At 37.9% G+C, this 13,413-nt stretch overlaps 1 protein-coding gene across 4 annotated transcripts in view; it reads left to right on the plus strand.

Annotated features, from left to right (window-relative positions):
* The window catches only part of LOC140547057 (glucosidase 2 subunit beta-like), a 325,295-nt gene that overhangs the window by 12,309 nt on the left and 299,573 nt on the right, over positions 1-13,413 (plus strand). For all 4 annotated transcript variants that reach the window (XR_011978387.1, XR_011978386.1, XM_072670576.1 and 1 more), the window contains exon 6: positions 596-725. Coding sequence is in view for 2 of the 4 variants with exons in the window: in XM_072670576.1 (XP_072526677.1) it covers positions 596-725 (130 nt within the window). In the remaining 2 variants the exon portion in view is untranslated. The remainder of the gene's footprint in view (positions 1-595; positions 726-13,413) is intronic.

Below are 13,413 nucleotides of genomic sequence, written 5' to 3' on the forward strand. Positions count from 1 at the left end.
GCTAGGCTACAGATGCTAAACATGTAACCTGTAGAAGTTTAATTTTGCCACATCAGCATAGTATAGGCAGACACAGACAGCATACTCCCAGCACACGGGAAATACCACTGAAGTAGCTCAATTGCATATTGCAACCCTGTGTTTGCCATTAAACTAGGCCAAACTTAAGGTCAACAGTCTTATCGGCAAGGGGCCAGTGTGACTGCAGGTGTTCATTCCAACCAAGTCTTTTCATCCCACCTCATGTAACTAATCAACAGGCTTAAAGACTAAGACTAACTGATAAATAGGTGCGCTGCTGCTTGGTTGAAAAGAAAACCTACACACACCCTGGCTCTTTGTGCATAATACTGGTTGCCCGCTGCTATAGTGAGTGTATTGTGGTGAAATAAGGATTTATAGTATATAAGTATAATGAGAAGTATTAAAATACTACTAGGTAACTTGCAATGAAACTGTATAGGCCATCCAGCATCTCTTAATATGGGAACTCAACTCATGGACGCTGATGGATAAGTAAATGGTACATTACTTTTTCCAGTGCTGTACTCGAGTATATATGATTTTACAGTGTAGATTTGTCCTTTTCATATAGGAGCAGCTTAAACAGCTCCAGAAGATGGCAGAGGACCTGAAGATCAAGTTAGAGGACCACAGGAGAAGGAAGCTGAAGGCGGAGGCTGAAAAGGAGCACTTGCAGAAAGCAGTTATGCCAGACCCTAACAGTAAGCACAGTACACACCAAACATGTTGTTGCTGTCATAATCTCTGTTTGTTGATAAGGTTTTTATATATATATATATATATATATATACGTTGCATGGACCTTGATGTATGATGATGTATTGACCAATAGAGATGCTGCAAAATGAATTGGAATAGGGCTTGCGAGTGGTGCAGCTGTCTAAGGGAGTGGTTCGGGTCCCTTGGTCCGGATCAAGCAAGAAAATTATACATTATTACATTTATTAATTAAACCAATATTGGTGCACAAAGGTATCATTATATGCATGTAATCCGCTGTGCAGAAGCAGCAAGGGCTCTTTTCAAACTTTCTAAGTTCAGCCATGTAACTCCTCTACTGCGTTCCCTTCACTGGCTTTCTGTAGCTGCTGCTCGCATCAGATTCGAAATCCTGCCACTGGCCTACAAAGCCAAGCATGGACCAGTCCCTCCGTACGTGATGGCAATGGTAAAAAACGATCTGTACCAAGAGCCCTTTGAGCTTCATTCATGGCTCGACTTGAGCTTAGAGGTGTCTTTTGGATCCTAGCCGATACAAACGAGCTGAGTGTATTTTCTAAAGGTAAGCAGTGAAGCACTTTTGTAAGTTGCTCTAGAGAAGAGCATCTGCTAAATACCTTAAATATAAACGTAAATGTAAACCTGGCTTTTTAGATTCACCAGAGTTAGATACACTTAAATACGGCTTGTTTGGTGCGCACCAGATGTTCAAAAGGCAGCGTAACACATACTTTCTCTAATCATTGCAGGTTTGTAGGTATCCATCATTGTAGGTTTAAACCTCCGTCACTCACAGGCAGATCAGAGAACATAAATGGTCTCACTCTCTCAGGATGGGTGAGGGTGGAACTCCTTGTCACCTATCATTCAACATGGTGCTCAGCAGCACGAGCATCTGTTAGTTGATGTAACAGAACTGGTAGTTAATAGTTAGTGTTTGACTCCAAGGGCGTTCAGTTGTCCAACAGCTGGCTTCATGTGAATGGACTAAATTGGGGAAAATGTTATATAGGAAATATAGGAAAAATAAAAATACATTACACTATTGGACTTTATTTATTTATTTATTTTACAGCAGTGACAACATACAGTGCATCGGACCATTGCATTTCAAATTCCGAAAGGTTAGGGTGCAGAATATCCAGCTTCTAAACCCACCACACCAGCTCCCACCCCCTTAGTTCAAAACCGCTCCACCAAACAGCCCAGAGCATTTTACTTATATTTATAAAGCCTTGTGTACTGTGTGCAAACTAAGCTTTGTATTTCTATTTCTCTATTTAATAGTTTAGTATGGGGTCGTATGTGTCATGTGTTTTAATTAGTGTGTGAAAAATAACCTCAACAATAACTAGCTAATTATCATTGTTGTTGTAGTAGCACGGTCAAGTCTGAACTGTCGTGTCACAAAGAAAAGCTTGAAAAACAGGCCACCTGTTGACTTGTTTTCAGCTCGGTTGATTAAATGAAGCAAAGCACCAATTATTTATTTATTTCTTTATTTCTTTATTTATTTAGCTAAACTTGAATTGGTGCATGCAAGAGACCCATGCTCAGACTGCTCAAACACTCCGCCATCCTGAATGGACCGATGGACAGACCAAAGAAATGCATACATCGCTTGTTGTGTAACTTTTGAAATAACTTGTATAATGGTGTATTATACATATTGCAGTAAGTAGCCTATTGTTATTATGTTAACATTGGGCCACAGGATGCTTATGTTATTACTATGCTACTCTGCAAACAATTGTGTTATAATCTGAGCCAAATTTCTTACAAAATCAGATCATTCGTACACCCTGCGCAAGGCACGTCGCGATGCTCATTGCTATCTTACACCTCATATATTTACAGTCTATTACCGTCTACATCGTTTAAATAGCAACGGTGCTTGCGAATGTATCTACGCCGATGGGCGTAGCGGTCTCGAAATGAGGTATGTTCAGGTGAATTTCTGGCATTTCGCAATCTTGACAATGGAAAACACAGGTGCGCCACTAACCGAAAACAACCTAGGCAGACGTCAACAGGGAGCACAAACCCAGACCCAATTGGCAGCTACGCAAACCTTTACATTAACAATAAAGAAAATAACATTATTTTAGAGGCAAGGCGCTCCACCGTTTCAGCACGGCTTCCCAGACTGTGCAAGATTGAAAAATCAATCTGCCAAAGTCAGACCGCACCTGGCTCTTAAAAGGAAAGGCAAGAGACACGCTGATTGGTTTATTGTACGTGATGCTCAAAACACACCCATGATTAATTAAGAGGCTTAGTACAATTTGAGTTTTGCGTTTTGAGCCACGCAGGGTGTACTTTTCCCGTCTTTTCCATAGCAAAGACACAGCCATGTGTCTTCACTGGCTTCCTGTAGCTGCTGCCCGCATCAGATTCAAAATAAATGCTGGCCTACAAACCCAGCGTGGACCAGCCCCTCCAGTGGTAAAAAGCCGATCTGTACCAAGAGCCCTTCCAGCTTCATGAATGGCTCGACTTGAGCTTAGAGCTGTCTTTTGGATCCTAGCCGATACAGCTAGCTAGCTAAGGGTATTTTTACAGGGTACAAGTGGTACTTTTCCTGTCTTTACCATAGCAAAGACACACTGACGCCCCAAATCAAGCTGCAAGATGCATGGTTCACCTAAAGGTGGCTAAAATAGAGCCCCATGAGTGACAGTATCCCACATTAATGGCACTCTGATAAAGGAGGAGTTTAGTTTGTTAGCTACCTTTTCTCCTGTTACCTGTCTGCCAAGCATCCATCAATACACTTGATACAAATTTAACTGAGTGTTATATTTAATACTCGCAAATTTGCTGTGCATTGTGTTTTTGGCAGACAGACAGTACTTGTAAGGTTTTGAATTGAAGTATATCCTGAATTGTTTACTGTAAATCTACAACATAAGAAGCAAAAAATGTTACTTGAATGGTAAACATGCATTAAATGTCTGTTTTGTCAGATTTCTTTAAGCTGGATTAAACCTAGGCACTACTTAAGTGATGAAATTTCGGCTTCTGCACCCAAATAGTGCTCTGTATGTCCAGGATATTGTACACATGCGACTAAATGTTGAATTTGTATTGAATTAAGAGTGTAGAGAAAGGGACATACAATACTGTTGTCTTGGGCACGCATAACGTTGGAAAATACATGAAAAGGAAGCTAGTAGAAGTTAGCATTACCATTACTCACCATTATTAAGTCACTGAACACTAATTATAAAGTCATTTTTCTGATATTTTTATTATTAAATACCAAAAAACGTACCTGTGAATGGCTGCATACTGCATACATCGTTTTGAGTGGCAGCACATCCTTATCCTTCAGAAGGCCATAGTTGTTTGGCAGCAGGAATACTTTGCAGAACTATTAATTATTAATACTAACTTTATTTCCAAATCTGTGTATTCTGTTTTATGTTTTTTATGCCATTTTTAAAAGCAGTAAGCCACTTGAGACCCTGTGTTACAGCAATTTCACAAGTAAGAACCCTTAAAGACTAATAATCATGGCTAGTGTGTTAATTCCTGTACAATTTCATGGCTTTTAACGTTAATATCCAGAATGACGTTTTGTCAACATTAATATACAGAATAAAGTGAAATGACGTTCTAATAACATTTAAATGAAGTTGCAATGACGTTAATATCCGGTGTAAAGTACCAATAAAACTAATATCCAGAAGAAGTTCTAATAAAATTAAACTCTAGAATTATGTTCTTATAACATTCATATCCGAAAGGAAGTTCTGACGTTAAATATTCAGAATAAAGTTCTAATAAAACTAATATCCAGAAGAAGTTCCAATAAAATTAAACTCTAGAATTATGTTTTTATAACATTAATATCTGAAAGGAAGTTCTGACGTTAAATATTCAGAATAAAGTTCTAATAAAATTAAACTCCAGAATTATGTTCTTATAACATTAATATCCGAAAGGAAGTTCTGACATTAAATATTCAGAATAAAGTTCTAATAAAATTAAACTCCAGAATTGTGTTCTTATAACATTAATATCCGAAAGGAAGTTCTAATCAATTTTACATATAGAATGAAGTTTTATACATATATATTAATATCAATATATAAGAAGTTCTAAAAGCATTCACATATCCGGAATGAAATTCTAATAATGTTAATATCCATACTAAAGTTCTAAAAAACATTAATATCCAGAATTTTGTTTAAATGACAGTTAAATATCCAGAATGAAGTACTAATAACACTAATATCCTGACCAAATTGTAATAATAATAGTAATAATAATAATAATAATAATAATATAAAAACAGCTATTTGAAGATTTAGGTTAATTCCACTACTGATTCTATCAATCAGTAACTCCCAATAACATAACAGACATTAGGGTGTTTTGCTAAGTCGGATATGACAGGTAGGCAGTGAAGAAACCCCTCAGGTGAAATTTTAACCTCATCCAAGCTTCACCAATATTTGAGAAATGAAAACTGACTGAACTCTGACAGGTTCAGAGAAATGTTTCAGTCTGTAGCGCTGTGTCCTTCATGATACGTTTTTATTTTATTATATTTATTTATTTATTTATTTATTTGTACTGCAGCTGAGGCCACTCTCTGTTAGTGTGGTTGGCGTGGCATTTGGAAACAACGTGTTTGAGTTATAATGGATTTTAACCCTTGAGATGATAAGCATGGATTAACCTAACCGTGCAGACAGTATGATACTCTAATATATATTCCATCTAAGCTCCTGTTGCTGGTGTACAGTAGGAGACTGTAGCTCTCACTGTACTTTGTGTTAGCCATTGTGTAGCCCTTCATCAGTGGTCAGTCTCTGAGCACAGAGCCATTTTTTGCTGAAAATTTCTGGTTGGTGGACCTACTCTCAACCTAGCGATGACATTGATGTCTGTTAAAACCCCAGCTCATACCCACCATGTGTATATCAGGCTCACACACGTACTCAAAGGGACCGTCCTATTCTGATCTCCCTGATGTGTTTTTGATTGATTATCTATACTGGTCTTTCAGGTCTGTAATAAATGTCCCTTCTCAGACTGGAGAAGGCCGTTGCTTAGGTTCCCCAGGCTTCTGAAATCCATCAGTCACTCAGGACGTGTGCTGGCCTTCAGACGCCACTTCTTAATGACATGCTAATGACATGCAAGGACATCCTGTTCCAGTGCTTCTCTGCTTAAACCGTATGTTTCTACAAATCCAGAGTTTCCCTGCTAAGCCCTAATCCACTGCATCTCAGTTCCAGTGAGGCACATTGTGGTTTTCATGATTTCCCTGCTTTAGCCCACCCTCTTCAGCCAATAAAGGACCCACAAATATGTGTTGTGAGGTTGAAATATTGAATCTTAGCATATGGTATTGCGTTGTTGTATCATGGCTAGTGTGTTAATTCCTGTACGTCATTCCTGTATGTTCCTGTATGGCTTTTAACATTAATATTCAGAATAAAGTTATGTTGACATGAATATACAATGATAATATCCGGTATGAAGTACCAATAAAACTAATATCCAGAAGAAGTTCTAATAAAATTAAACTCTAGAATTAAGTTATTGTACCATTAATATCCGAAAGGAAGTTCTGACATTTAAATATCCATAAAGTTCTAATAAAATTAATATTCACAATAAGGTTTTAATAAATTTTGTACATAGAATGAAGTTCTATACATCTATATTAATATCAGTATATAAGAAGTTCTAATAACATTCACATATCCAGAATGGAATTGTTAATGTTAATGTTAATATCCATACTAAAGTTCTAAAAAGCATAAATATCCAGAATTATGTTTAAATAACATTTAAATATCCAGAAGTTCTAATAACACTAATATCCTGACCAAATTTTAATAATAATAATAACAATAATATTCAGATTCATTTCTAATAAAAATAATATCCAGCCTAAATTTCTAATAACATTAATATTCAGAATTAGTTATACAGTTATATTGTCATTAATATCCAGAATGAGGTTCTATTGACATTAATATCCAGACTAAATTTCTAAAGTTCTAAAAACATTAGTATAATATTAATGTTCTAATGACCTTAATCAGAATAAGGTTTTATATGATTGAAGCAGATGTCTTTAAAAACTCAAATAATGTAATGTAATATGATCTATGAAGTAGTACTGGATGAAAAATACTTGGCCTACATTACTCTAATTAATATAATGTACATAACACAAAGAAAAAGAACAGCTCAGCTGATCAGTTGTAATAGTATATATTAGTGTCTTTAACATCCTTTTGCCTTTACGTGTGTGAGGCTGAACCAAAGCTCTTACATTTTTCAGTGTGTACTGAGCTACAGCTGAGCTTGTGGTAATTGCAAACAGCACACACACACACACACAAGCACTCACACACACAGAGGCAGGGAGTATGTTGATTACTAATTTAAAATCTTGTGGGAGCCATCAAATTGGGCGCTCAATAAATCGGGTGCGTTTTATGAGGCACATTGGCCTTTTTTTATTGTTATTGTTTGGTGCTGCTGCCTGATAAGCTGCAGCATGAATTTTGATTTCATTCGCCTAATTAAAATGCTCCGAAAGGTTCGCTCTTGGAAGGAGAAATTCAAAACACAGTGACTTATTTTCCCCAGTAAATATTTGATGTTATTCTGCTAATGGATTTTTTTTTGCCTTGGATTGACTTATGTTTTATTTATTTATTTTTTGTGTGTGTGTGTGTGTGTTTAAAGAAAATTGTGTTTGAGAAACAGTCAAACTGTGTGTGTATGTGTGTATATATATATATATATATATACCCCCTTAACTTAATGTTTGTCCAGCAGAGGCAGTATTTATGCATTAGACAGTATCCTCACTTTCTCTGTTGATTGATTGGCGTATCCTATTAAATGTTTCTACAGCACACACGCCGATAGTAGTCGCCCAAGGTCATTTTAGCTGAGAGGCAAGAAGCAACATGGCAAGAAAAAAGGCCAATTTATTTACAAATATGTCATCTAGATGTGCATGATTTAGGCTTCCAACATCAGAGAGATTGGCCTCATCAGTCATTTAATAAGTACAGATCCCATTAGGTTAAAGGGGGGGGGTTAAGGATGTTTAGCTGTTGTGTCATACATGAGGCTGGTGCACCAAATCCAGATGTTTTTGGCCTTTAATGATATTTTTTCCCTGTTTTTGCAGTGCTATCGTGTTCCTCTGACCGCACACTGGCTTATTGGCCTTTTCAAGTAGGGCCCTGGTTGTGTTATTGAGGCCGTGTTTGGGTGCTGTCCTGTGGCCTGTCATAAGATGCTTTTAGAAGGGTCATGCAAAGTTTAAGAGGCTTCACTGAGTTCACTAGCATGCTCTACAGGAAGGCCTTTAGAATGAGAAGAGGTAGGAAAGCCTTTTACCCTGCTGCAGAGATATTTGTATTACTCAGATTTGAACATTTCACTTTTTTGTTTTAATTATGTAACATTCATACAGTCATTCTCAAATTTGAATATTCGGTTATGTTGGTAAAATAAATAGTAGCCCTATGATCAAAAGAAAACATTTGTTCTGATATGTCACACTAATTTTAGCTGCATTCTTTGATCCATAAAAAAGCGTATTTCCTAAAGAACATTTCAAATATGAACATTTATGGGTAAATTGACCGTTTTACTCTTTGCAATATGTTTTAATCTCAGCTTCAACAGTTGCAATCAGCCTACCATGTATGAAATTCTCAAGAATTTGTGAGCACGTAATTGTCAAACATCTTTTCAGTCCACATGTCATGTACCAGACTTTTAAATCTGCATATGTAGGTTATTCTATTTTCGCCTCTCGACATAAAATTGATGCTAAGATGTAAGTAATCTATTGTGGAGAAATCATGTATACATCCAGAATATGACACATGAATAAATGATAGCTACTAATGCTAATTATAAACTAGTCAAAACTCATATTAAATATATTGCATGTGGCCTTTTATATATTTTTACTGTAATTGATCATGTAATCTTTAAGTTCTATATGAATTACTTTCAATGCAAGCTGTAACCTATGGACAAGTTCATCTCGAATCATAGGGCTGTGCGATACGCAGACAAAATGCAGTGATGGATTTTTAAAACTACCATCGAAATACTCTCCCAGATTTAGTACGGTGATTGTTATTCCACTCTACTGCACTGACTTCATCCAGATAAACCAGACTGATTACACTGTTTGTAATGAAACCTGATCTGTGAAAGCTGATCTGTGTTCTTTCAGCGCAGACAATGTCCTTGATACGCTTAGAAAAGCATGTTGTGCATCACGATAACAAAATTGATCACGATACGCTAAAATATTGTTATATTGCCCAGCTCTAGTGTGATATATGCAGTGTCACAGAGTTCGCTATATGCAGAAATTGATGAGCAAAATTTCACAAGCAAATTTCAAGTTTCACCTGGAAACCTGGAAAAGCCATTGTCAAGTTAGTAACATGCCATGCTAAGCTTAGCTTAAGCTGATTGGTGTCTGACTGTGGCGAGTGCAAACCATATATTGCAAGAGCGTTTTTCTCTGTATTTCTGTGGCCAGGTTGGATTTTAGCTTTGTGGTTGTCAATCTGACCTAAGTTAAAGGACATTGAAATCGGTATTGTTGTACTGATCCTGCCTAAAAAAGAGATGACATTGTTTATAACCGGGTTTTATTACATTACCCTAAAGTTAATTTGAATGTCTACTACTACAGAGGCAGCTCCAGGGTTAGTGAATTTTAGAAAGTAATCTTATTATAATTAATAATTAGAAACAGCTTCTAAAACTACAACCATAGCAGATTCATTTTGAAATAATTTTTTTTGGTAATTACTCACATTACACTTCCCATGGTAATATAAAAATAAAAATAAATTTAAATAAATCTAAACCATAAGGTCACAAAAAGAGAATTATACAATGTAACAAACTTTAGTTCCTATGCTGAGAGGTATTACAAAAATGATAAATACACTATAAATAAACATAATCTTAAAAAGAAGATTAATCTTCTTTTTAATCTTGAGCAAGGGCGCTTTACCCTCTCTGCTCCCCGGGCGCTGGAGTTGGCTGCCCACCGCTCTGGGTGTGTGTGTGTACTCACTGCCCCTAACACATGTGTGTGTGAGTGTGTGTTCACTACCAGATGGGTTAAATGCGGAGGACACATTTCGCTGTACAGTGTACAGTGACAAATACGTGCACCTTTACCTTTGAAGTCCCAAAAGGGTTAGAGGACTCTTAATAAATCCAGTATCACATTTTTCTCTTTTTTTGTCTCTGGTGATTTTTGTCATCATTTTTGTCTCTGGTGATTACATTTTGTCTTTTTTTTTCAGCTTTAAATGTTTCATGAAATTAAAGTGTTTTAACATAATATTGCATTAACCGTTAAAGAAATGCAGCCATTTGTTTACATAGTCCCTTCATTTTCACAGGGGCTTTAAAACAATGTAAAAAATAAATAATAATAGTTAGATGCAGATTTTTTACAGTCAGTGCCAAAAGACTAGAACCCGTGGGCATCACCTACTCTGTTAAGCTTCCTCCCTTGAGATGCTTTGCCAGGCCTTTACTGCACCCGCCTTCTGTCGATTCTGGCTTTTGGATCTTTCTGACACCAGTTTAGTCTTCAGTTAGTGAAAAGCTGCTCAGTTGGGCTGAGGTCAAGTGATTGGCTCTGCCATTCATTTTCTTAAGATGCTCTTGAGTTGCTTTTGCTGCACGTTTCAAGTCATAAATCATGTGTGATCATGAACCATTCCTTTCCTTTTCCAGAATCTTAATGAAGGTTAATGGTGGCCTTCTTCACATGCACTCTTTGGACCACATATTAAAAGACCTCATGAACTACATGGCTACTAAATACAAATTCCACACTTGGAATGAACTCCAGACCTTTTGTCTCCTTAATTTGTTGTGACCGACCACACCGGGCTGTGACTCTGCATATCAGGCAGTTCTTTGAGAAAACTCTTCTTTGAGGACTATGGTGGTCATTTCGAAACGTTGAATTAAAGCTGAGAGTCACATTCGCTGAGGTGTACATCGGCGGCATCACAAATATTGTGTCACTGTCCAAATATGTACGCACCTGACCGCACATCAAACTTTGGCCAACACTTGGACACTGGACACTTATTACTAAACTATATCTAAATGACCAGCACTGCTTAAAATAAACCTGATGGTTCCACTCAACAGCTGCTTGCCCTTTTTACCTGGCGCAATGAGCGAGTTATTGGGGGTTTGTTTTTAGGCACGGTGCCTCACGGTGCCTCAATTTTAGATGTTTTTAGAGGGTCATGCAGAGTTGAAGAGGCTTTCCCGAGTTCAGGAGCGTGGAAATAAAGTCTGCCGTCAGCTGTGGACTCCTCCATTGGGACCGGTCGGTGTGTTTTATTCACCATGATGTGCGTATGTGCGTGTGAGACTGGAAGTGGGAGGTGAGAGCCACAGAAATCAATTAAGATTTCACCCTTGGAAGGACAGTGGAGCAGGAGACCAGGCTACTGCTCAACATTCTCTGCCCTCCATAAAATCCTCTCAGAACTAACTCTCTTTACCTTCTCCGAGTAAAATGGCCACCCAGCCCGACCTGCTGGAAGATTGCCCGCTGAGGTCCCCTCTACCTGCGTCAGACCAGCTGCCACCTACCAATCTGACCATCAGGCCCCCCACCCACCACCACCCATAACAGACCAATGGCACACCTTCCTACCACTGCTACCTGTTTAATGACCGTGTTAAAACCTAAATGTACTCGTAACTATCTGCCACTATTAATATCACCACTATTAACTATCTGTTGTATCTGGTTTGGTAATTTTTATCAGTAATTTATAAATAGTTCTCCTCTGATCAGAGGAAGATGGGTCGGGTCCCCCTTGTGAGTCTTGGTTCCTCCCAAGGTTTCCTCCTCCAGCTCTGAGGGAGTTTGTCCTTGCCACTGTCGCCGTTGGCTGCTCACTGGGGGTCTTTGATCCTTCATGTCTTATTAATTACTAATTATGTAAAGCTGCTTTGTGACAACAGTTGTAAAAAGCGCCATACAAATAAATCTGACTTGACTTGACTATATTGATGATGCTAGATCTAAAATACCGTATTATAAAATAATATATTCTGACTTTTAAATATGAATTACTTAATATTAACTGGGCTTTTGATTCTAATAAAGATATATATAAGAAGATAGGAGATATTGTTTGTGGTGGATTAATAAATTATAAAGAGATTCCTATAAATGAATGTCAATTAGTTATCAACAATATCACAAGTAAAATGCTGTCTGAAAAGTTACAAGACCCAGCATGGTTAATCTCAGGAAGGCGAATTCCAGTAAGAACAGTGGGAAAATAGAGCTGCTACGTAAAGACAACACGTTGTCCAATGCCCAATTGTAATAAAGAAGAAACTTTAGAGCATTTTCTTCTTGATGATGTTATAGGTCTAAACAAGTTTGGGATAAACTAAAAGAGATTAATCTTACATGTCAAATTACTTTAAAGACTGTTGCCTTTGGTATTTTTAATAACACGCTCTCAGAATCGGAAAAAATGATATGGTTAATATTATGTATTGTGAAGCATAAACTGTGAAAAACAAGATATTGCATGACTATAGATCATCAGTTTGTTTCAAGTGAATGTGTTTTAAAAAAAAATCATGATGGAATTGAGAAGACGAAGGACTCTAGACTTTAAAAAACACAAAGGTGATGTATGGGACTTTTTGGACTTTTAAATTGGAAAATAATCTTGAGCATATAAGATAAGATAAGATAAGCAAGACACTCAGTTACAAAAACGTAGATAAATTACACTATATACACATAATAAATAATAGAAGTAAAAAAGCTTAATTGCACATGTGGGGGGCGGGGGGGGGGGGGCGGTGGGTATTGCACATTGTATTTTCACATGGCGGGATCTCTATCCCTTAACATTTGTGTATGTGGTCCGCTGGGAGCAGTGCTTGTGAACTCCAATCAAGGTGTAGAAACAGCTCAGATTTTAAGTGTCATGACAAAGTGTCCAAATACTTTTGTCAATGCAATATTTTAGTTTTTTCCTCAATAATAAATTAATAATAAAGGGTCTGAAGATTTTCCGAATGCATGTTTAAGCACACGCAGGCATTAAAAGGGAAGGCGTCTTCGGTGTCGGTGCGGAGCGGGCAGCTGCATCTGGTCTGGTTACTGTTCTTTTGGCTGTGTCTGGCTGGGTTGAGTCACATTTTGACTGGGCTCCAAGCCGGACTGCAGCAGAAGCCGGTGTTCACTGTGGTGATTGCGCCGCAGTGAATTGATCAGAGCGCAGTGGGGGGTCGGGGTGGGGGTGGGGGTGTAATTACTCATGTTTTGAGCCGTGCTGGATCTGTCCCGTTCACAGCCGCCACCACTTCAGCCATCCCAACTAACCTGTCAGCTTTTCCGAAGCGGATCTGAGGAAAGAGGGAGAAATTAGAACGACACTCGCACAATGCCTGCTTTTGTACGGCTGAGAGCGTGTGAGAGCAGGTAGCTGGGTTTGGCAGAGAGCTGATTGTGTGTGTGTGTGTGTGTGTGTGTGTGTGTGTGTGTAAAAAGTGTGATCGTCATCAAGCTTAAGCTGGCAGTACAAAGGCCACTGATTGCAGCCTGAATTTTTGCCTCTTGTGCTTCCGCTCTCGCTC

Source organism: Salminus brasiliensis, chromosome 24 (genome assembly GCF_030463535.1).
Source record: "Salminus brasiliensis chromosome 24, fSalBra1.hap2, whole genome shotgun sequence".
NCBI lineage: Eukaryota > Metazoa > Chordata > Actinopteri > Characiformes > Bryconidae > Salminus > Salminus brasiliensis.